Consider the following 22,652-nt stretch of genomic DNA (forward strand, 5'->3'; position numbering starts at 1 on the left):
CCACATTCACATTCATCCGTCATCTGAAGAACCCCTCTCCTGGGGCATGAAGATACATGGAGAGGCCATGGATCTATGCTCATGTAACACTGACTGCGTGCTGTGGACTGGCTTCCTTTAACCTCTCAACAATCATTATCTCCATCTGACAAAAACCCAAATTGAGGCACAGAATGGTTAAGGGACTGTCTAAGGCCACACAGGAGCCAGTGGCACACCTAAGGTTTCAGATTCAGGCAACTACCATGTTATACAGGCTGATGACAGACTAACCCATCAACAACAAGTATTCAACTGGTGGTTGTTTTGGAAACTGTATGAGGCATACACTACATCCTCCTGTGCAGAGCCAGCCAATAGAAATTGTTTTTTCAATATAGAATATATGCCATATTTTCCCAAATAGCCTGGACCCATGGTTAAGGTCAGCTTAAAACAATTCTCAGTCTCCTATTATAGAAAAATCCAAAATAATAATGGATAAACATAATAGTTCAATTCTCTGTCATGTAGCTTTTTTTTTTTTCTGGAGTGAGGCAGGCCAGGTTGGGATAATATCTTCAGGGTGTCATCAGAAACCCAAGCTCCCATCTTCAGAGTCACCTCATGATCCAAGATGGCTGCTGCTGCTCCAGCTATCAGGTCCTGATTTCAGGCTGGCACAGGAGGAGGCAGAGGAAGTCTAAAGGGGTTACAACCAGCTGAGCATGCCTCCCAGAAGTTTTAGATATATCGCTGCCTTGATCTCAGTCTTATGGCAATACCTGTCTCTAAGAAAGGCACTTAAATACATTCTTTCATTCAGGTATAGATTTTTTTATAGTGTCTCCTGTTAAAAACTGGGGAAAGAAAGAAAAAATGGGCTTGGGGAGGCAACCGAAAATATCTGCTCAAGGTCAATAGTTCACACCTACTGTTAGAGTTTAAGGGGCCCCCAAAATAATACCACAGAGTTCAGAATCAAGTAATGGAGAGACACAGGAGTAGCGTAGTTTGATAGGAGACTTCTGGAGAATGTGGGTTTGTAAATCCTACATCTAGAATTAGGGAGAGTTACCCACCCTCCCCTATCATTATGGGAGGTTTGCAGATCCTACACACACCCTCTGCCAACAGGTAACCCAAAGGGACTGGGCCTCACTGGTTAGTTCCTTCCCAGCTCTCACATCAGTAAGTCACTGCCCCGTCATGCAGGAGAGAGGTCAGGAGTGCTGTTCTGATAGAAGGTCCCTCCATTTTGGAAGCATAAGAAGTGGGGGGCATCGCCCCAAACAACCGCCTACTTGTTTTGGCTGATGGGACCGCACTTCGTTTATGATGTTCCTGTTACTTTATTTCTGGTCTGTAAATTCTTCTGCTCATATGCCCAGTGGCGTGCTAGTAAACATTTAACATGCAGATCTCAAAAAAGTATAAATAATAATAAAATATATAATATTAAGTATCGTCAATTACATATAGCCAATTCAAGCTCACAAAATACTTTTATTGCTTTTCAATGAACTTTTGCATCTGTTGCTCCCATAAGACACCCTATAGCTAATGAACCAGCGTTGCAACGTGAAGTTTGGTTCGTACTTTTGTTTACAGTAACAAGACGGAAGTGAAACAGCAAAGACTTATATGGGAATTTCATTTGTGAATGGTGTGAGTGATTCTTTGCTGACTCAGATGAATCAGACTTCTTTGCTGAATCTTTCATACTAGAAGAATCATTTCTCAATGTTTAGGGCTCTGTAGCCTGCAATGGCTTCAGATATTTAGTCTTCATTATCAGCTTTTCCTCCATCTCTTCCTTAAATTGAGGCAACCAATAAAACAGTAAACCAAGTCCTGATGTATAACCTCTGCAGACGTGAACGTGAGCTGACTCATTACCTTCTAAGTCCCACAGTGTCCCTGTATGTCAGTTTCACACAAACCCACTGTCTGCCTGAGATCCTGGACAAGCCCACCCAGGACCCCAAATCCCTGCAGCCATGAGCATTTCTGATGGGGTCCCCACCCTCCATTGCATTTAAGATGTGGAAGCCACCAGCCAGCATAACACATCTCCCCACCTGTATGCCGTGGCTCAGTCCCTCATACCCCTGGACACGCCCACACTTCAGCATCTGTTAGGATGAGGCCCATAGTCATCGTCACAGCCCCCATGGAGGCAAAGCATCAGAGCAACTCCCTGCTTCAAATTCAAAATATGGAAAAAGGTATGGAATTTCTAAAAACACTAAAAACAGAACTCCCACACGACCCAGCAATTCCACTCATGGGTCTAGATCAAAATAAACACAAGAACACTAATTCGAAAAGATACATGCACCCCAGTGTTCATAGCAGCGTTATTTACAATTGTCAAGGTATGGAAGCAACCTAAGTGTCTGTCAACAGATGGATGGATAAAGAAGACGTGGTACCTATATACAATGGAATACTACTCAGCCATAAAAAGGAATGAAATTGTGCCATTTGCAGCAACATGGATGGACCTAGAGACTATCATACTAAGTGAAGTAAGTCAGAGAAAGATACATAGGGATAGGGATTTTAAAAAGGGTTACTATGGGATTATATGAAACCATGTGTGTGAAACTTCTGAAAATTGTAAAGCACCACAGAATTTAAAGAATCTGCCATTCAATTAAAAAAAAACAGAAAAAAAAAACTCAAAATATACCTAAACATGGATATACATCCAAATGAAAATAAATATTTTGTCACCTATGTGTCTTCCTCAGCAATGAGTTGTCTAGTGTGGGCTAGACATAACATAAACTGTCCTGTTCTTGAATACTTTAATTAACTTTCCCATTTTCTTCTACATTTCTGGCCCTCAGTTTTATCTAATAAATCTTACTATGGGAAACCAATTCCTGTCTTTAAAAGATGAAGTGATTGTAGAAGCAAAAGAAAGCATCTTGAGATTCTCAAATAATTTGCCTCCTTAGAACATAATTTTTTTAATTAAAAAGTCAACTGTGTTTCAAATTTACAAGTAATTTTACAACATATACAAATATGGGGTTTGCCATTATCGTGGAAAAGGATTTTTCACCAGGAACAGTTACCCTGACTCACGTTACTGAGCATCCCTAAGTACATCTCGAGGAGCTGGTACCCACTGCTGAGGACATCCTACCAAGGGCAGTCGTCTGCTGGCAGTGGCAGTGGCAGTGGCCGTCCCTCCAAATCCTTCCCAGGAAAATGACAGCACCATCTTTCGTTCTGGTATATTTTTCGAAAGAAGACCTTCAGGGATGCTTATATAGAGATTTTGAGTCCCTGAGCACAGAGTAAATCGCCCACAGAACTGACTTCTCCTACCCTCTTGGACACTTAAAATGTTTTTTTAGCCATTTTGGAAGGAAATCTTAAGTATTTTAAATCATTTTAAACCAACCACACCAGGCTAGTTTAACATTTTTTAATGGTTCAGGAACATCATTTAAAAACCTACAGTGATGGTCCTCTGGGGCCCCCAGAAACACTCAGGGGTGGCTGAGATGAGTGTGGGGTGAGGAGAGGAGGGACACCGGAGTTGCTGGACTCAAGTGGCCCCCACATCACCATGCGTCCTGAGGTTCATGCCTATTCAGTGCTGTCACACTTCCCTCTTTCATATCAGCTCTTTCATTCCTTCCCTTTTGTTGGTGGTCCCACCCCTGGTAGCCTGCCACTCTCTCCCAGGGTGGGTTTCCATCTACCATGGGCAGGAAAGTAACTTAACTGAAGTCATGTGTCCTGCTTGTAAACATTAAACAAGAGAGCATCAGGGACTTTCCCTTGCTGCTAAAGCATTTGCATTTTGTACATTTTGGGGTTCTTAGACACGATATATGATTGCTTCATTTTTTCATAAATATATTCCCTATGGTTGAGGTTTACTGAAATGATGCCACTATAAAGAAAATTCTTACTCCATGTTTAAAGGAAAACTGATAAGGAGACATGTCCAAAGAACCTCACAGATGAGCCTGGCCTCTCCCCGCCACCAGGTTCAGGAAAGTGATCCCAGGCATCACAGCGCACTGGGCAGGCTGGGGTCACACAAGGGGCTCTGCGCAACAGGGCAGGTGTGTTCCATGGCCCCAAGCACAGGTGTCCAAAGCTTTTGTCCAGGTCCCCCTTGGTCAAGCTGTGAGCTTTCTCTTTCAGCTCTCCATCCACACATAAGATGTCCAAGTTCCACACCGCTGTTCAAAAGTGTAGCAGCCAGAGCTGTTTGATGACAGATAATGCAAAGACAAAGGGAGGAGCAGGGAGATGTGGGGAGAGGTCCACTCTGCTCCCTGCTCCTCCTGAAGCTTCAGCCCAGCCTCCCCTGCTGTGGGAGACACTCTTGAAGAGGGTGTCATGATGCCCTTGGGCCCTACCAGTGGTGTGCTTACCAGCCTCCTCTCTGCTGGTGTCCCATGGTTGGTGGCTATCTGGACCAGTCCATGGCTCCTTTACCTGGGGCCGTTGAATTCCCAGGGCTTCAGACCTTGTCCTCAGTGAGGAGGAGAATTGGGGAGGGGACCATCGTCCCGGGTTCACAGACCCATAGACCCTTCTCATGCTCCTACACAGGCCACCGCTGGAAGCCTTCTGCCTTCAAGATCTCAGAGGAGGGACAGCTCCGGTCCCTGTGTTTGCTTAGTTCTCCCAGGTGGCAGACATCTCCCTCTCCTGGAACCTTCCTCACCACCCTCAACTCCTCTGTAATGGAAGCACCGTGATGGACCTGGGGTTTCCACAGCCAGGACGCATCATGCTGGAGCAGAATTTGCCAGCTCACCTTCTTGCAGCTTATCCAATCTCTACTCTTGGAGCTCCCCCACTGATTCTGGCGGTGGAAGCGCTGCAAGAAGGACCTCAGTCCTTGTCTTCTTTGAAAAAAGAATTCAGCAAAGAGACCAAGATTGTGAAATAGAGACAGAGTTTATTTGAAGCAAAGTACATGTGGAAGAGCACACAGGCGAACTCGGAGTGAGTTGCACACAATAGGGGCTGCTTAGGTTGCTTATATGGGGGCATTTTTCCAGGTTGTCTCTGGCCAATCATCTTGAAGTGTCTGCAGGAGACTGGTTGCAGCTGCTCAGCCTGTCTCCATCATGTGGTTGAAGGGGAACATTCTTTCCATGCCCAATCGTCTTACATGGAGACTGCAAAATGGTGGAGCCACTTGGGAAAATAGTGTGGCAGTTTCCCAAAGTGTTAAACATACAATTGCCTTGTGACCCAGTCGTTCCGCTCCTAGCAACCTACCCGGGAAAAATAAAAACGTAAGTCAGCACAACAACCTCTACACAAATGTGTGCGTTATTTGTAAAATCCAAAAAGTGGAAACTATTCAAATGTGTACCAACTGGTGAATGAATGAACAAAATGTAGTCTATCCACGCAGTGAACTATCACTCAGTAATGAAAAGGAACAAAAGTACTGGGTACACACTCCAGTATGTATGAACCTTGAAAACATGCACAGTGGAAAAATTCCAGAAAGCTAGAGACAAAAAATATGTATCCACTGTAGGATCCTATTTATAGGAAATGTCCAGAAAAGGCAAATCTAGAGGGACGGAATGTCCATTAGTGGTTGCCTAGGACTGGGGGTGGGAAAGGAAAGAATCCATAAATGGACAGGCAGAATCTTTTGGGGTAATCTAAATGCTCTAAAATTTGAGGTGGTGATGATCATACAACTCTATATACTTGTATTGGGTTGTACTAGTAATGTGTGTGTGTGTGTGTGTGTGTTGGATAATGTAAATACACTTGTTTTGGGTTGAATGGTGCCTCCTCAAAATTCACATCCACCAGCAACCTCAGAATATGACCTCATGTGGAAGTAGGATCTTTGCAGATGTAATTGGTTAAGATGAAGTCATACTGAATGAAAACGGATCTTAAGTCCAATGATGGCTGTCCTTACGAGAAATCCATGTGAAGACACAGAGAAACATTCACAGGAAGTACCCATGTGAAGATGAGGGCAGAGATTGGAACAAAGCTGCCACAAGCCAAGAACACCTAGGACCACCAGAAGCTGGAAGAGGCAAGGAAAGATTCTTCTCTAGAGCCTTTGGAGGGAGCACAGTCCTGACGTCATCTTAATTGTGGACTAGCCTCCAGAACTGTGAGAAAATACATTTCTGTTGTAAGCCACCAGCCTGTGGTCATTTGCTACTGCCACCCTAGGACACGAAGACAATACTAAAACCCACTCATTCGTACACTTATAGCAGGAGAATTTTGTGGTGTGTTAATTATACCTCAGTGAAGTTGTTAATAAAATTAAAAATTTTCTTAAATAAGCCAGAGGAAGAAAGGGATGAGGACCAAAGTTTAGGGATGGTAGAGCCAGTCCTGCCAATTCTCAGATACGCGGGAAGAGGAATCTGACCATGGCTGCAAGCGGCTTTCTTTAAAATATGGGACTCACAGTGCGTCTTTTCCTAGGTTCCGATTCTGCCCACTCCACATCTTGTTGTCTCTGCCACACACCCACTGACTGTAGAGAAACGTCACAGTGCAGGGTCTTCCATGGTGTTTCAGGCTACAAAGCTGGTAGATCTCTGGCTTGTTTGTCTCAAACCCTCCCGACCGGCCTTGGGGAAGACGTGCCCCAGTATGTGCCAGTCTCAGGAGAAGGCCCAGTGTTTCTGTGGTCAAGTGCCCAGGGATGGGGCACTGGAAGGCTCCGAGGTGGGATATAAAGAGCATAGTGTGAGCTTGACCTTATAAATGAGGGAGGGTCTTTCTTTCCATGATTGGGAAAATGAGGTTAAAAAACAGGCGAAAAATATAAATTTGTTTTACTTCTTTTAAAACCTTCCTGGTTGTTTTTGATAACATCTTGTTGTTCTCTCATGTTTTAAAAATATCTTTAAACGTTTAGTGTTATGTATGTTGTATACGTTGTATAACGTTTAGTGTTATACAATGTTAGTGTATGATTATTTCAGGTTCTGTGTCTGGTAATTCTAGCATCTGAAGTCTTTGGCGGGTGCTGATTCTCAACGAGAGTAGATTGTTTCCTCATGTGTTTTATATTTTTGTTTTGTGAGTTCATGTTTAGAGAAGGTTTATCTGGGAGAATCTCAATGGGCCTGGATAAAGGACCCATCCTTCTGGAGTGTGTTTTTGTTTGCTTTTGCTGGATTCCTCAGGCCCATTACCAAACTAGGGTCACCATCACATCAATCCTTTAGCAGGAATTTGACTCCAAACTTATGTAGAGTCAGACCAGCTACAAATGCTCAAGGGAGATGGTTTTTCTTCATTCGCAACACAAGCTAAGGCAGTTTGCTTCTCCCTTTGCCATCGTGCGGTCTTATGTATTGACTGTTTTTTGGTGATTGGCTTGCTCCTAGGATAGAGCCCTTTGAGGAGCTCTGCATGGAGGTTTCCCTTTTATCACCTGCCTCACAGGCAGTCAAAGCACCAGCACTGTAATACCTGGGGCCTTGTTTCTGGCTCCTGGGTTTTCTCTCACTTTCTTATAAAGTTAGTATGCATTTAAAAGGTGTTTGTTACACACTGTCCAGCATTTCTAGGTGGTCTGTGGCATGGGCCTGGGGCCTCATGTCTCCTGGAATATTGCCCAGGATGGGAGTCTATAGATGGATTTTGAGGTGGAGAGAGGGAACTGGACAAGTTTCACAAATAAAGGTTCCTGTTCTCTTAATGCATCGGGATGAGATTCCCTGCTATAAACGATGGGAGAAGGATAGGTCCAAGGTTTCCACAGGACTGTAAAAGTTTGTGCCAGCCGTGGGATGGGATGTCGAGAGGTCACTTCAGGGATTGGTCAGCAACAGCCAGGGCTCCATCTCAGTTGACTAGCAAGGTTTCGTTCCCATAGCTGACAAGGAGAGTTAGAAATGTAGGAGATTACAGAAGGAGTGTAATTCTCAATGGAAGCCCCCTTTCCCATCCGATAAGCAAGTCACATCATTGTCCTGTGTGTTCTAGGGGATGTGGGTCTGCCACCCACAGGGATTGGAAGAGAGCAACACTGCACGAGTATGAAACCACAAGGCAATTTCTGCTTAAGGCTCATTTAGTCCAGTTTCATTTTTCTGCCACCTTCCAACTATCTTGATCATGATTCTTGCTAAGCAGTTTCCTGAATGCATTTTATTTCAAAGAAACACCTCCTCGGGAATTCTCTAGAGATCCAGTGGTTAGGGTTCTGCGCTTCCACTGTGGGGGGCCCGGGTTCCATGCTCCCTGGTCAGGGAACTAAGATCCCACAAGCCGCGCAGTACAGCCAGAAAGCAAAAAAGAAACTGAGCTGCGTGTTAAGGTGGGGGAAGCCGAGAACCCTGCTTTGCCGAGTAAGTTGTGTCGTTTTTGGGTTTTCAGTTCCTGCAATGATTACGTCCTATCCAAACACCACCCTGGCCACTCAGGGTCAGAAGAAGGAAATGAGCTGCACGGCCCATGGCGAGAAGCCTATCATAGTCCGCTGGGAGAAGGAGGACAGAATCATTAACCCCGAAATGGCCCGCTATCTCGTGTCCGTCAAGGAGCTGGGAGAGGAGGTGATTTCCACTCTGCAGGTAAAACATGACAAACATGGCAGATGAGAAGCTACCTTCATGGGCAGAATAAGCCTGTCTTTTCACATAAGTCAGTGCATGTGGGTAGCCAATAGCAAATCAGCTTTTGAAACATCTACGAAGCACTGTCTCTCCCCCTTCCCATAATGGGATTGCTGAGTAGCCTGCCAAAATAGTGCCTTAGCATACGTAAAATTGTTAAGAGTAAAATTATTGGGAACATGGCAGGGAACCCAACCGTAATAATAAAAAGAAAGAGAGAAACCGAGTCTTTTAATGACACTTAATGCTGGCGGAATGACAGCGTATGTTGCGCACATGTTTTAACTTCCTGTAAAAAGAAAAATCAGATGGATTCTTGGACAAAAAATATTATAAGCAAAATATTTTGATTCTTGGGGGAAAACCCAACATAAAAAAGTACTGCAGTCTCAGAACTTTTAGCACCACTGGCAGTTAGCCGGGTGATTCTTTTAATATGGGGGAGAAACGATGCCGTAGGACACACATGGAAAGAAAAAGTCCTGTGTTTGAAACGCTAATATTGATTCACTCCCAGGGTCCAATCCTGGAGTCCTGGGAGACCAAACCTTTATTGCGGTGTTTATAGATCTGTTTTTTCAGGCAGGGCTGCTTTGAATGCTTTAAAAATCCACTATGAGATTAAAAAAAAAATGTATATGGGGAATATATATCAACCTGACTGTGCATCCTATGTTAAATTCACATCCAATTTCACAAGCTGGCAGCTGACGTGGAACGTCTACGTTGCCTCTATCCATCTGCACATTTACAATTGTGCTGAAATAATTTGCTCTCAGGATTGTGTGTCCCTGTGTGTGTGTGTGTGTGTGTGAGTGTGTACATGTGTGTGCTTGGGGCTGGGAGGAGGGTGAGAGTGGAGAGAAGACTTTTACAGCCAAAAGCCCTTGAGTTGTTCCCTCGCTCCGTTCTACTGGGTAAGACGGATTTCTCTCTGCTTTACGCACAGATTTTGCCAACGGTAAGAGAAGATTCTGGCTTCTTCTCCTGTCACGCTATCAATTCTTATGGGGAGGACCGTGGAATAATTCAGCTCACAGTGCAAGGTAGGATGGACATAGCCTAGGGGGAGAAACACGGCTGTTTCAGGACAGTAAGTGTGTGCCCAGGCTTGGGAACCCGTGTGGCCTCAGCTTGACGTGTCACACTTCCAAGTCCTCGGAAAATTTTGAATCTGTACAAAGTGGGTGCTAAAGCACCATTTTGCAGATCTCATGATTATGTCAAGATGCAGCCCCAAAACACAGGGACCAAAGTTCGTACAGGAATTGGGTTTGGATGACTGGGCAGCCCTGAGAGTGTGCCTTTCTTGCTCAGTTTTAGGGATCCTTATACTAGACGACCCGAATGAAAGTTTAATATCTGGGGCCAATATAGTTTTTGAGTTAATAGATCCCAAGCCAGACCAGAAGAGTGACACTGAAATCTCCCATGTTTGGTCCAGCTTTACAAGTGCTGTGAAAACTGGCAGATTTGAAAAGTGAAAATTTTCCATCCTCAAAAGGGATTGGGGAAAAAAAATACTTCCAGGTAAAAAAATCGTCTGCCCATGTCAAATGCTGACAAAGCTTTTGTGAGTCACCCTCAGCTTTTCCACTAGCGTCTATGCCTGAACAATAGCTGAACTGATCCCGGGTTTCCTGTTGACTGCACAGAGCCTCCAGACCCTCCTGAAATTGAGATCAAAGATGTGAAGGCACGTACAATCACCCTCAGGTGGACCATGGGATTTGATGGAAACAGCCCCATCACGGGCTATGACATTGAATGCAAAAATAAATCAGGTAAGTCCTTGATTTCCTCCGACTTCATTTCCACTTCAGAAAGCCCTTTTATTTTTTGCCTTTCTAGTGGATTTTACCTGTAAAAAGAACCTGGACTCTGGGAAACTCAGAGGGGGCTCTTTTTACCAGTTTGTCTCTTTCCTTGCACGAAGTACACCCACATTTCCTGGGGTGGGAATGGTTTTCTGTCGAGATGGCTTCGTTGGGTCAGCCCTGCCTCTTTTCTCTTTGAACCAGCAGGACCTCTATGTGATTGCTCCCTGTGGCCACTTTGGCACTGTCGCCACCGATGGCCGCATGGGCTGCTGCCGACCTGACCTGGCCCCTGTCATTATTTTTTCTACCTCCCTGGCTGCCCTTTGCTTCCCTCGTGTCTGAATCCCTGAGTACCAGCTGTGTTCAGTGTCTGTGGGCTGAGCCGAGTGGTGGTGGTTTGCACAGAGGGCCACGTCTTCTCCAGATGGGCTCTGACCCTGCAGGGCCCTCCTGGATGTGCAGGGACAGGCCATGGGCCCGGATGTAGGCCAGCACTCCTGTGCTTCCTCTGCGCCAGCAAGTGGCCGGCCCGCAGGGAGCTCGGACATGAAACAGACCCACAGCTGTCAGGACCACGGCAGGCCTGCCTGTTGATCGCCTTAAAGTGACAATGACAAGGTCACTTGGAACATTAGGACCCATCAGGCCGAGGGTAGGGTACCACCGCTGTGGCTCCTGGTCTGGACTTTGACACAAAAGAGACGAGGAATTCTAGCAGCATCAGCACGTGAAGGGTTGACAGAACCACAGAGGCCAGGAAAGTGACCTTGCTTCTCACTCTCCGGGCACCGTGTGTTACTTCAGAGCACCCTGTCATGACCCACTTAGTATCTTTGGAGCAGACGCTGGAGTAAAAAATAAAGCTGGAGGCAGCTGGAAAGGCAGGTCAGGAGGGAGGAAATGTTTCAGTACGAGTGGGCAAGGAGCAGAGCAGGAGAATGTGTGAGACGGGAGTAGGAAGCAAGTCCAGAAAAAGCCTAAGGGGTGGGGCTTAAGGAAAGCAACTCATGGTGATGAAAACAACTTGTATCAAACCAAGACTAGAGGCTGCAGCAATAGTGCTTGAGGCTGGTGATAAGTCACGGGCTGGAAATGCGTAAAAAAAAGACGTCGGAGGAGGTGAAATGGCTTGGCTTGTTCCCCTGAGCCGCAGCCAGAGACCTGGAAGTGAGGTGATGCTTACATGGGACCTGAGGAAGCCTCCTGAGAGGAGCACAGCAGCTGCAGCCACACTGTCCCCTAGAAATGTGGTAGGTCCACTGCAGGTGGAGGTGAAGGATGCCCCTTGAGCAAGCTGAGGGCAGTGTTGGTCCCAACAGGGACCTTTCAGGAATCAGGACCAACGGGCTTGCCCAGGGTCAAAGGAAGAGAGGAGGCGTTGCCTTTGTTCTAAGCAAATAAGGTCAGGATGGAACCCAAGATTGAGAAGTTCTGAGATCCAGGTCTTGAAGTAAAGGAAGTGCTTCTTAGGTGAGACCAGCGTGTTCTCTTGGAGAACAGCCTGGAAACTGATGGCAACAATGAGAACTCAGCAGCAACACAGACGTGCATGATGCGGACACTCTGCAGAGTCCTCAGAGGGAGGGACAAACCCCACCAGGCTCTCTGGCTGGGCACTGACCGAAGGACTGTGCGTCTGGGAGCTAGTGCCCACACAGTCTCTCAGGGGAGCAGCTCAGTGCCTCCCTGTCTTCAGGGCATTAGTCATTTCCAGGTGCCGGTGACGGTCCAGTGGTGACGGTCCAGTGGCTCCTCAAAGGGGTTTGCGGCCCAGCCTGTCCTGGCTCAGCTGTGGCCCTGTCTCTTACCAGCTGTACCCACCCCAAGCCATCCTCCTCTGTGAGATGGGCTCCCACAGCATCACTGCAACAAGGGTCCCTCAAAGGCTGCCCTCCTGTTCCTGGACCACACAGTTACTATGGTTACTCCCACCTGATACTTAGACGCCACTCCTTGTGTTACCTCCACAGGGACTCATCCCTGGTCCACATTCAAGGCCAGGCCTCCCTCTCATGTGCTCCTACAGTCTCTCCCCTTCCTTTCCTGGCAGGTGTCATCATGCATGATCACGTATTTAACTCTGTATTTGTTTTTCAAATTTATCAATATTTTCTTTTATTACATCTGGGTTTTGAGTTAAGTTAGAAAAGTTGTTCTCTACCTCTGGCCATAAAATAATTCAGCCTCTTTTCTTCTAGTACTTCATGTTGTTTCTTTCCCTCTCTTTTCAAGATTTAGATCTCCAAACCATTTGGAGTTTACTCTTCCATATGCTGGGAGAGATGGATCTAGTTTTATCTTTTCCAAAATGGGTCTTCTGTTGCCCCAACATCATTTATTAAAAGGTCCACCTTTGCCCAGTGATTTCAGATGCCACCTCTATCACATACTAACTTCCCATATGTACTTGAGTCTATTTCTGGACTTTCTATTCTACTCCATTGATTTATCTTTTAATGCACCAGTACCAGACCATTTTAATCACAGAGGCTTTATGTCTTAATATCTAATAAGGCTAGTCCACCCTTATAACTTTTCCTTTCCAGTGTTTTCTTAGTTTTCCATATATAACTCTAGGATCAACACGTTTAGCTCCATAAAAGCATGTTTTTGTTATTGTTAATGAGATCACATTAAATTTGTTTATTAGCTTAATGGAGAACTGACATTTTTATGATGTTGTGGGTTTACCTGGTCCATCAAAAAATATGTGACGCTCTAAGCCCTGGTACTGCACAGTGTGACCTAGTTGGGGAATGGGGTCAGACAGCTGTGACTGATGATTATTAACATGTCAGCCCTACCAGACTGGGAGCTCTTTGGGGTGCGCTGAGCCCTGCCCAGTTCCCCTGGACCTAGCACAGGCCTAACATGTGTCAGCACTTCACAGATATTTGGTGAATTCTCATTGAGAAGGGAATGCATTTACAACTCACCGTCTGGCACATAGCAAACGTGTAATAAATGCAGCTTTTAGTATTACTCCAGTGTGCACCAAAATGCTTACACGTAAAAGGCCTCTAGGACCATCTGTGTTTGTTTAACTACTTGCTACCCATTCAGGATCCTCAGTGTCTCCCACGTCTCCTGTAAGTTTCCCAAATGCAGGGACCCTGATTCAGTGCTTCCCCAGCACCTAGCACAGTGCCTGCCACATAAGACGTGCTCAGTAATACTTGTGGCATTTAATTTACATGCAGTCCAAACCTAAGAATTACGTTTATCGCCAACAGCATTTTCAAATGCGTAAGCTGATGGGACTGTACAGAATTAAAGCAGGAAACTCCTTATCTGTGAAGCTGGGGATGGTCAGAATCAAGGGATACATTTCCATCCTTCTACTCCACACACACACACACACACACACACACACACACACACACATAGCCAAGCTCATGGCTAAGGCATTCTTGCAGTTCTGGAACCCAGCAGTCTGAGGGTCAGAATGAGCACCACGGGGGTACTTGGGGAAAAGCCCATGGACAGGTAGCCATGGTCTGAGGTCTGCACCAGGACCTCCATCAGTTTGAAAGGCCTGGGAGGAAGGAGCGATGAGTAGCAGGCAGGAATCACAGTCACTGCTGTAGGAAAAGTGTTAGCATTTTCATGTGTTAGTTGCTTCCTCAATAAGTTTTGGGTATATAAACAGTACAGCCATAATTTAAGTGAGTGCAATTTATAGGCAGAGTACATAGAAACTGATCCTGCAAGTCACAGCTTAAATGTCACCTCCTCCAGGAAGCCTTCCCTGACTACCCAGTTTATGGCATGCCCTTTCTCTACTCATAGAGCACCCTGTATGCCTTGGAACATTTGGTGACCTTGTGACTGTTTATTTAATAGCTGTCTCCTGTGCTGAGTAGTTGTCCCCCTGAGGGATCTAGTGACCCCTCAGGGTAGGTACTACATCTGAGGAACCCTGTGCTATGTCCTTGCATCACCTACAGTGACCAGCACACATATTAGTCTTGTAAGAAACAGTTTTTGACTGGTTAACTCTCAACCTGAGTTTTAGGCAATGAAATCATCCCCCTAAAAGACGCTTTCTTCCACTTTTTTGTTAATTTGGTAAGAACACAATGTATGACCACATTCCTAGCAAAGTGGGTCCCTGCAAGCGATCCTTCAGGCTATGCTTGACCAACCCCAGCAATGGAAAGTCACCAGCCCGAGAAAGCACGATTCTGCCTCGGGCCAGCCAGGATTACTAGATATTCTTACATTTCTTGCACCTGAAGCCAATGGCCCTCTTCCCACCGCCTAAGCCCTTTTGGCAAATGACATCCCTTCCAGGATATGAAAACAGATGATGCTCCTTAATTTTCCATTTGCCAAGAAAGACAAAACAGCCCAAGTTCCTTTGCTTGTATCTCCAGTGACCATCTCCTGGCCCACTTGCTCTGATCAGGCCCCGTGGCAACAGCCCTGGTGTCATCTGACCGGGCGCAGACGCAAAGGAGCCTTCGCCTCCCTCATATGGAATGTTCAACTTTCTCCGTGGAGCCCCAATCCCATGGATTGCTTTGTCTGCCACATACTAAGATCCTAGTGGCCACTGCTTCTCCTCCAGATGGACACCAAGAACCCCTTTCCATCCCCTTCCAGCGCCTTGTCCCCCGTGCACGGCTGGCCGATGCTGTCGGGTGCGTCTACTTCCTTCTCCTCTTGGAAGGCAGGCCGCCTGTCCCCACGTCCCCTCTGGGTTGCCTCTGTCCTTCTCCCCAGGGCCTCACTGACCGGGCCTAGCTCCTTTGCACACCTCCCTTCTCCTCTCTCAGGCCCCCTTCCCCGTTTCACCAAGGCTTCTCCCCCATGGAGAGCAAGCAGCAGAAGCGGCTTCCCCTGGGCCCCATGCCTCCCTTCTCTTGCCCAACACCGCAGGTCTCATCCTTCTCTGAGCTGCCTCTTCACTGCACTTCTTTTGTATAATTTTGTCTCTCAAACTTTGGGCCACCCTCACTCTTTGAGGCCTCTAACGACCCTTCTGCAGATCAAGTTCACCCTCTTACATTTGTCCTTGATGATCTGCCCATCCTCCTGACTCAGGGTGTCTGACGCCCAAGCTGGGCTCACCAGTGAGCACCCAGTACAACCACACCGCTCCTGGGGGCTCCCCCAGTCCTTCCCATGGGGGATGATTGGGATTTCAGAGGCAGGGAGGCCACTCTGAGCTTCCTCATCCTTTTCACCACTGGTCTCTCCAGGGCACATCATGGAATCCTACCTACTTTTTCATCAGATGCTTCTGACATCTCCTCTCTAAACCAAGGGACGAATCTGACCGTGCACAGCTCTCCCACCCTTAGCTCCTACAAACGCAGAGGACTTACAATAATTCTTGGCAAAGTTCCCCTCCCTTGCACTTGACCCAGCTCTCTGCATTGATCCTCCTTGCCAGGAAGCCAAGTTAAAAGTTCGTCAGAGGTTTTCATCTAAGCACATGAGACTTCCAGCAGATACCTGGAAAGTTGAAATCCAGTCTCATCCATCAGGCATCCTGCAGAGACTATGTGAAGGTTGTGTGCTGCGGGAAGACGGCCTAGAACGTGGGGAAAACACGGGTGAGGTCAAATCCCAGCCCCACTTCTCACCAGCTCGATAACAGGGTCCGAGTTTCTTGACCTTCACAATGAAAATAAAAACTCCTACTTCACCAGAATGTTGTAAGAACCCAGTTGAATAAAGCAGTCTGTCCAAACGCTAGCTGTGCGTCAGAATGACCCAGAGAGAGAGGTTTTTTAAAGCATGGACTTGGGGGGCACACCCCCCAGAGATTCTGATTGCGTGTGTCTGAAAGCACTGAGACGTCTCTGATGTACCCACAGATTTGGGAACTGCAGAAGTCACCTTTGTAAAATGCCTAGAGCAGCGCCCAGTGAGCAGATGCTACGCCAGCGCCTGAGTTCCCTCTGCTGCTGGCTTTTCTCCGACCGCTGCCTTGACTTCCGCCACAAACCCAGTGTCTGCTCTTCTCCCCAAGGCTGAGCTCCATGGCTCACAGCTCAGATTCCCCTTCCCTCTGACTCCCAGTTGGGGGGCGCAGTGGCAGACACAGAGGACGATTCGGAAGGATCCTGCGGAAGCACTGTTCTGTGTGCACAGCTTCCATCAGGGGCCCTATTCTGAGGTTTCAGCCCTGTCTACACCCCAGAAACTCTGTTCCTCTCCTTTGGCCCTCCTGGCCCCGATAGGGAGATGCTCACCACTCTTACTAGGTGCCGGGAACCTCAGCATCCCCTGCGAGTCCCTTTAACCCAGCCCACACCACGGTAATGACGCCCAGTAAACGATCTTCTTCATGTGACTTATAAACCTTCCTCAATGCTACATGTGCTCGCTGTGTCTAGAAACCACCCTCCCCTTCCTTCACTGGGTAAGGAGACCTGTAGTCAGTCCTCACAACCATCTTATTCCTCGCCCTGCTCTCCCCGTCCGTGCTTGTACCCTCCGGCTCTCGGATGTCCAGGCGTTGCCTTTCTGCTTGCGACTTCCTCATCCTAAGAAGTTTCTTTACTTCACCTACGGTGTACTCTTGCTAGTTTTATTCGTATCTCAATCTGCAGTTTCATTTTCCCAAGTGTCAGGATCTCTCTGGGACTGTTTCTAATGTCCGGTGTTGTATTCTCAAGCACACTTCGTTCCTAATCCGTGACCTGCCCGTTTGCACGTCAGCATCTGAGATCAGATGTAGCAGTTTTTTGTCCCTTTCCAGGCTCTTCTCCTGGGTAGCCAGTGCCCTGTTTGTATTCTTCTTTTGATGCCATATCACTTGCTAGAGTGTGTTTGGAGATTTAACTAGGCTTTCTTCTTCTTCATTCAGTTACTTTTAAACACTTCGGGATAACCCATTCTTTCTCTTTCTCAACCTTTTCATCTTTAGCCAAACAATCTACCCTTCAGTCGTGAGTCATGATCATGGGCATTATCTTTTTCTTTCAAAGTCTAACCATTGCAAGAAAAGAAGCTGAAAACAGAGCCTGTTCTCCAAGGACAACTCACTTCCTGCCTGAGACCCCTGCCTTGGTCACTCCCCACAGGCTATTCACACGACTTCCTTGGCAGGAGGACGATGTGGGCGGTAGCCATCACTACCTCTCTGCAGGCTCTCAGCCACGTCGCAGACACACCCTTGGGGAGGATGGCCCGTCTCCATAGCTCAGTCAGTTGCAGAAGCCTCCATAATGGCCTGGGCAGAACCGTCAACGCCTGCAAGTGTCAGGTTCCTCCTGGGGCTGGTGAGCAACTGTCTCTGCATCTTGCAGTCTGGGGTTCCTCTCTGTTGTCTCAAGTGTCTTCTCCAGAAGGCCTGGCTTTCTCTTTGTGGGACAAGACTCCTATTTATACGAGATTCCATTGGTATGGAATTTCCTCCTGTCATGTGTCCTCTATTGAATCCTATCCTTCTGTTCTTCCACCGTTCGTTATTCTGCAGCATCTTCTCTTCTTATGTCAACGTTCTTCCATCTTCAGTCTTCTGGACTCAAATGGTACTTTTGCTTTTAGTTGGAATACTAGTTGTTAGTTTCCATTAGGCTCCATTCCCTGTTACGTGAGAGCACTCAAAGTCATACCTGAAGCTACGTATTCCTTCTGCAAGTCCAGACAACCTCTTGCCCTTATGATGACCTTTGGACAGAGCAGCCCTCTGAACTTCCATGGTCATCATTAATGTGGAAAGGGAGTGGGGTCATTCCGAGGGCCCAGAGGTCTGTATGTTTGCCATTTATTTATTCATCTATGAAACATGCGTTTATTATTTGTCGGGCTCTGTGTGAGCACTGGGGATGCAGCAGTGAACATGGCCAGCGTGGACCATGCCCTCATGGGACTTAGAATCTAAGAGGGAACACAGACTCTCAGTGAAATTCTTACAAGTGTGATGAGCACAGGGGAGCAAGTGCAAGGGGATCCTGGGGTGGGGTGGGAGGGTGAGAGTATACAAGCATCCTCTCTGCCACCATCTCAGGGGCATCTTGGTTCTTCCACACCCAACATCATCTCTTGACCCCCACCCCTGAGCAGCACCTGCCCAAACTCTTTCTGAAATAAGAACCACTTGTTGACGTGCTCATCACGGGTTGAAGCTCTAAAGCCAGCAGGTGCACCACTGTCATGGATTTAATGATAACTCTTTGTATGAGGCATATGCTGCCTTTCAAATTAGCTGTGGTTGAAAAATAATTCCTACAATAAAGGATTGGAGACAAAATGATTTCAAAAATTAGAATTGAGAAGTACGTTTGATAACCAGTATTCATGCTGGAGAGTAAGTGAGATGAGTTTTTATGTATTTTTATGTGTTTCATTTTTACCACTCTCCTTTTGGAGAACAAGGGGTCTGACGTGGCTAAAGGCTTTGCTGGCTTTCAAATACCTTTTAGAACCAGGGATTTTTTTTTCTTTTGGGTGGAAGGTTGTCCCAGCTGTGCTTTCTTTTATTATCTTGTACAATGAGTGCTTGAAAGTAGCTGTTTTTCACTTTACTGGCATGAGCTCCCCCCACTTCTATTTTCCTCTGTGATTTCTGCCAGGAGGTCTGTTGTGTTGCCTTGGACAAAACTCCCTGGACCCAGCTGCCCACAGCCTCCGTCCCCCTCAGTGTGGGTAACGGGTGTGTGGTGTCACACCCCCTCTGACGGCCAGCCCATGGGGACACTGGCAGCATTGCATTAAGAATTCACTTTGAGTTGTCACTTTTTTTTCTTTTCTTCTTCCTTTTTTTGTTTTTTTTTTAAATTCCTACTTGGGAACTTTCAAAGGCAGAGGGAAAAAACTCACATCTCTATCTCTTCTTTTTTGAAAAACAAAACCCCAAAGACTCCTGGGATTCTGCTCAGAGAACCAAAGATGTTTCCCCTCAGCTGAACTCGGCCACCATCATTGACATCCACCCTTCCTCCACCTACAGCATCCGAATGTACGCCAAGAACCGGATTGGCAAGAGTGAGCCCAGCAACGAGCTGTCCATCACCGCGGACGAGGCAGGTACGTCTGACTGGCGGGGGCCCAGGGCTGGGAGCTGGCCCGCGGGACTCAGGTGGTTAATGCAGGGTCAAGCTTTGATGACTGCTCTCCATAGCTCTGCACCCCATCAAAAACACAGACGGCTCTCTGCCGCCTACTTTGAAGGCAGTGCTCTTCAAACAGGACCTAGGTCAAGGTTCTCACACCTAAGACTTAAAAGAAAGCCCTATGAGGCTAACAAGCTGGTGAGATTTAAAGAACCACGCTGTTCTTACAATCCCTTTGTCTGGTTGCGTGGAATCCAGATGGGCAGGAGAGCCGTGAGCCTGTGTCTTGCTCAGGTGGCTGTGCAGTCAGGGGACGGGGGGGGGGGGGTCCCTTAACTAGGAAATGGCAAGAATATTCTCTGAGTGGGGAGGGGGGAGATGGAGGCACAGGTTATTTGACTGACTAGAAATGTCACTATCTCTGTCATCAAGAGTATCGCACTTTTTTCCTATTACAAAGTATTTCTTATTGTGTTGAAGACATGGAAGGTAGAGATAGGCTTTTTGAAGACAGAACAGCTCACACAATCCTACCACCTGGTGCTACCTATGAATATGTTGATATCACACACTAAATTATTCATCACACACACACGCGTGCATGCTCACCCACACATGCACACATGGACACACAGGGACACACACCCTTCAACAGGGAGGTTCACTCATGGTTGCCGGGGGTGGCAATAACCTGTTCGCAGAGGACTGAGCAATTAGGGAGTGGCAGTGCACGCTGCCTGCCAACCCGTCTCCTGGCAGGACAGGAGGATGCAAGCTGCCCTAGGGCTTCTCTGGGGAAGGAAAGGTAAGGAACCATGGCCTGGCTCATCCTTTGGGGGCAAAAGAGTGTCTAGCTTTTCTTTTCCTGCCCCCAGTCAGAGCTAACCAGCTAGTCCCTACTGCTGCAGGGAAGGTGGAAGCTTGGTCTCAGACCCCTAGTTCCAAAATCACCAAGAGTAGGGGGATCACCCCCAAATGTCTAAGCTTCCACAAGAGGTCACTGCATCTTTCAACGGGGGTTGTTCTTGACTCCCTTCCCACCACCTGCTTCTCTGTTACCTTCATTAATGGCACTTTGCATAGATGTCACTCTTCTGTATTTCTTGAGGACTTTCCTACAATATGTAATTCTACCTTCCACCATTTCTTTAGCAAACCCCACATTTTTAGGTATGTCGGTTGTTTATTTTTTAATTGAAGTATAGTTGATGTACAATGTTGTGTTAGTTTCAGGTGTACAGCAAAGTGATTCAGTTATACATATATGTGTGTGTGTGTGTGTGTATATATATACATATATATATACATATTCTCTTTCAGATTATTTTCCATTATAATTTATGACAAGATATTGAGAATAGTCCCCTGTGCTATACAGTAGGTCCTTATTGCTTATCTGTTTTATGTATAGTGGTATGTATCTGTTAATCCCAAACTCCTAATTTATCTCTCCCCCTCTTTCCTTTTTGGTAACCATAAGTTTGTTTTCTATGTCTGTGTGTCTGTTCCTGTTTTGTAAATAAATTCATGTGTATCATTTTTTAGATTCCACGTATAAGTGATATCATATCATATTTGTCTCTGTCTGACTTACTTCACTTAGTATGATAATCTCTAGGTCCATCCAAGTTGCTGCAAATGGCATTATTTCATTCTTTTCTGTGGCTGAGTAATATTCCATTGTGCATATGTACCACATCTTTTTTATCCATTCATCTGTCGATGGACATTTAGGTTGGTTCCATGTCTTGGCTATTGTGAATAGTGCTGCTATGAACATCGGGATGTATCTTTTCGAATTAAAGTTTTCATCTTTTCCAGATATATTCCCAGGAGTGGGATTGCTGGATCATATGGTAGCTCTATTTTTAGTTATTTTGAGGAACCTCCATACTGTTCTCCATAGTAGCTGCACCAGTTTACATTCCCACCAACACTGTAGGAGGGTTCCCTTTTCTCCACACTCTCTCCAGCATTTATTGTTTGTAGACTTTTGGATGGTGGCCATTCTGGCTGAGGTGAGGTGGTACCTCACTGCAGTTTTGATTTGCATTTCTCTTCCATTTTTCGTTATCATAAATACTAATGTGATAAACATCCTTGTGATATATCTTTTCCCATTTGCAACATTATTTTTTATGTTAAATTCCAAGAAGTAGGATTGCTGGATCACAGCAAATGCAAAAATATAATCCCTTTGCTGTGCACAATCAACATGGTCCTCAAGGAAGTAGGTTAACGATTACTCTTTTTCCTGAACTGCAGATGAGTATTCATTTCTCAACTCTAGAACACATCAGTTCTTGAAAATTGTTTTCAAGGATGGGAGATAGGGTAGCGTTATGCTCCAGTCTGAGGGTGAGCCACTTTTAACCCTTGGAAACTGCGTGATTTCTCATCAGCAAAATGCACATAATGATGCCTTTCTCCTCTTCACCGCAAACATGTTGGATAATTGAAAAAAAAATCCCAGTCTCTGAAAGTACATTGCATTGCTCAGAAATAAGTAGGAAATGAGTGTTAATAGTCTCCTGCAAAAATAGAATCTTATTTAAATATGTATGCAAACAACACACTAATTCCTGGAATTTCATCATGCTGGGGATTTAGGGAGAATAAGCTGCCCCGAAATGAAAATTTGGGCTCAGGGCTGAGCCTTCTCCTTCCTTTTAGCCACTTTTCCGACTCTGCCCATCTCCACAACCTTCTCAAGGCAGCGATGTTTTTCCGGTGGTGCATTTTGCGCTGCTTTTCCCATCGCCATGACCAATGCAGCTGCTGTTGCTTATTCTGTCATTTCCTCTGTGATCTCCCTGAAGCTGGCAGTTGCCATGGCAGCGCTTCTCTCTCCAGCCGGGAGGCCAGGTGAAAAGTCGCTCCTGGTCACTGGTCACCAGTGTGCAGCCCACTCCCAGGCATCTCTGCAGGCAGACGGATGCAGAGCCCCCTGCTTGGACCCTGGACTGGCCTTTGGGGTTTCACCTGGGTGCTGGCTTCTGGCAGCACCACAGCCCATCATCTACTCTTCAGATGAGCTAAGAGAGAATGCAAGGAAAGGTCAGGCTTGTGCAAAGGAAAGCCGCAAAGCAGAATTTGGCTTTGTCTTGGTGTGTAGGTTTGCATGACTGAAATCAAAAAGTCATTTTTTTATGTGTGACTCACGTAAAACAGAGGGCAGCTCTCCTGACCAAAGATACCCTCTGTAGCACTGCCTGCGGTGGCCCTAGATTGTTTCT

The 22,652-nt window shown here is 46.4% G+C and overlaps 1 protein-coding gene across 2 annotated transcripts in view; it reads left to right on the forward strand.

Moving 5' to 3' along the window:
* Nucleotides 1-22,652, forward strand: part of DSCAM (DS cell adhesion molecule) — a gene marked incomplete at both ends in the record, with an annotated part of 750,196 nt that overhangs the window by 591,034 nt on the left and 136,510 nt on the right. For both annotated transcript variants that reach the window (XM_082839812.1, XM_082839811.1), the window contains 4 exons: nucleotides 8,347-8,543; nucleotides 9,535-9,631; nucleotides 10,241-10,369; nucleotides 19,223-19,390. In XM_082839812.1, coding sequence (XP_082695938.1) covers nucleotides 8,347-8,543; nucleotides 9,535-9,631; nucleotides 10,241-10,369; nucleotides 19,223-19,390 — 591 coding nt within the window. The remainder of the gene's footprint in view (nucleotides 1-8,346; nucleotides 8,544-9,534; nucleotides 9,632-10,240; nucleotides 10,370-19,222; nucleotides 19,391-22,652) is intronic.

Source organism: Leucopleurus acutus (assembly GCF_964270905.1).
Source record: "Leucopleurus acutus genome assembly, chromosome: 5".
Lineage (NCBI taxonomy): Eukaryota > Metazoa > Chordata > Mammalia > Artiodactyla > Delphinidae > Leucopleurus > Leucopleurus acutus.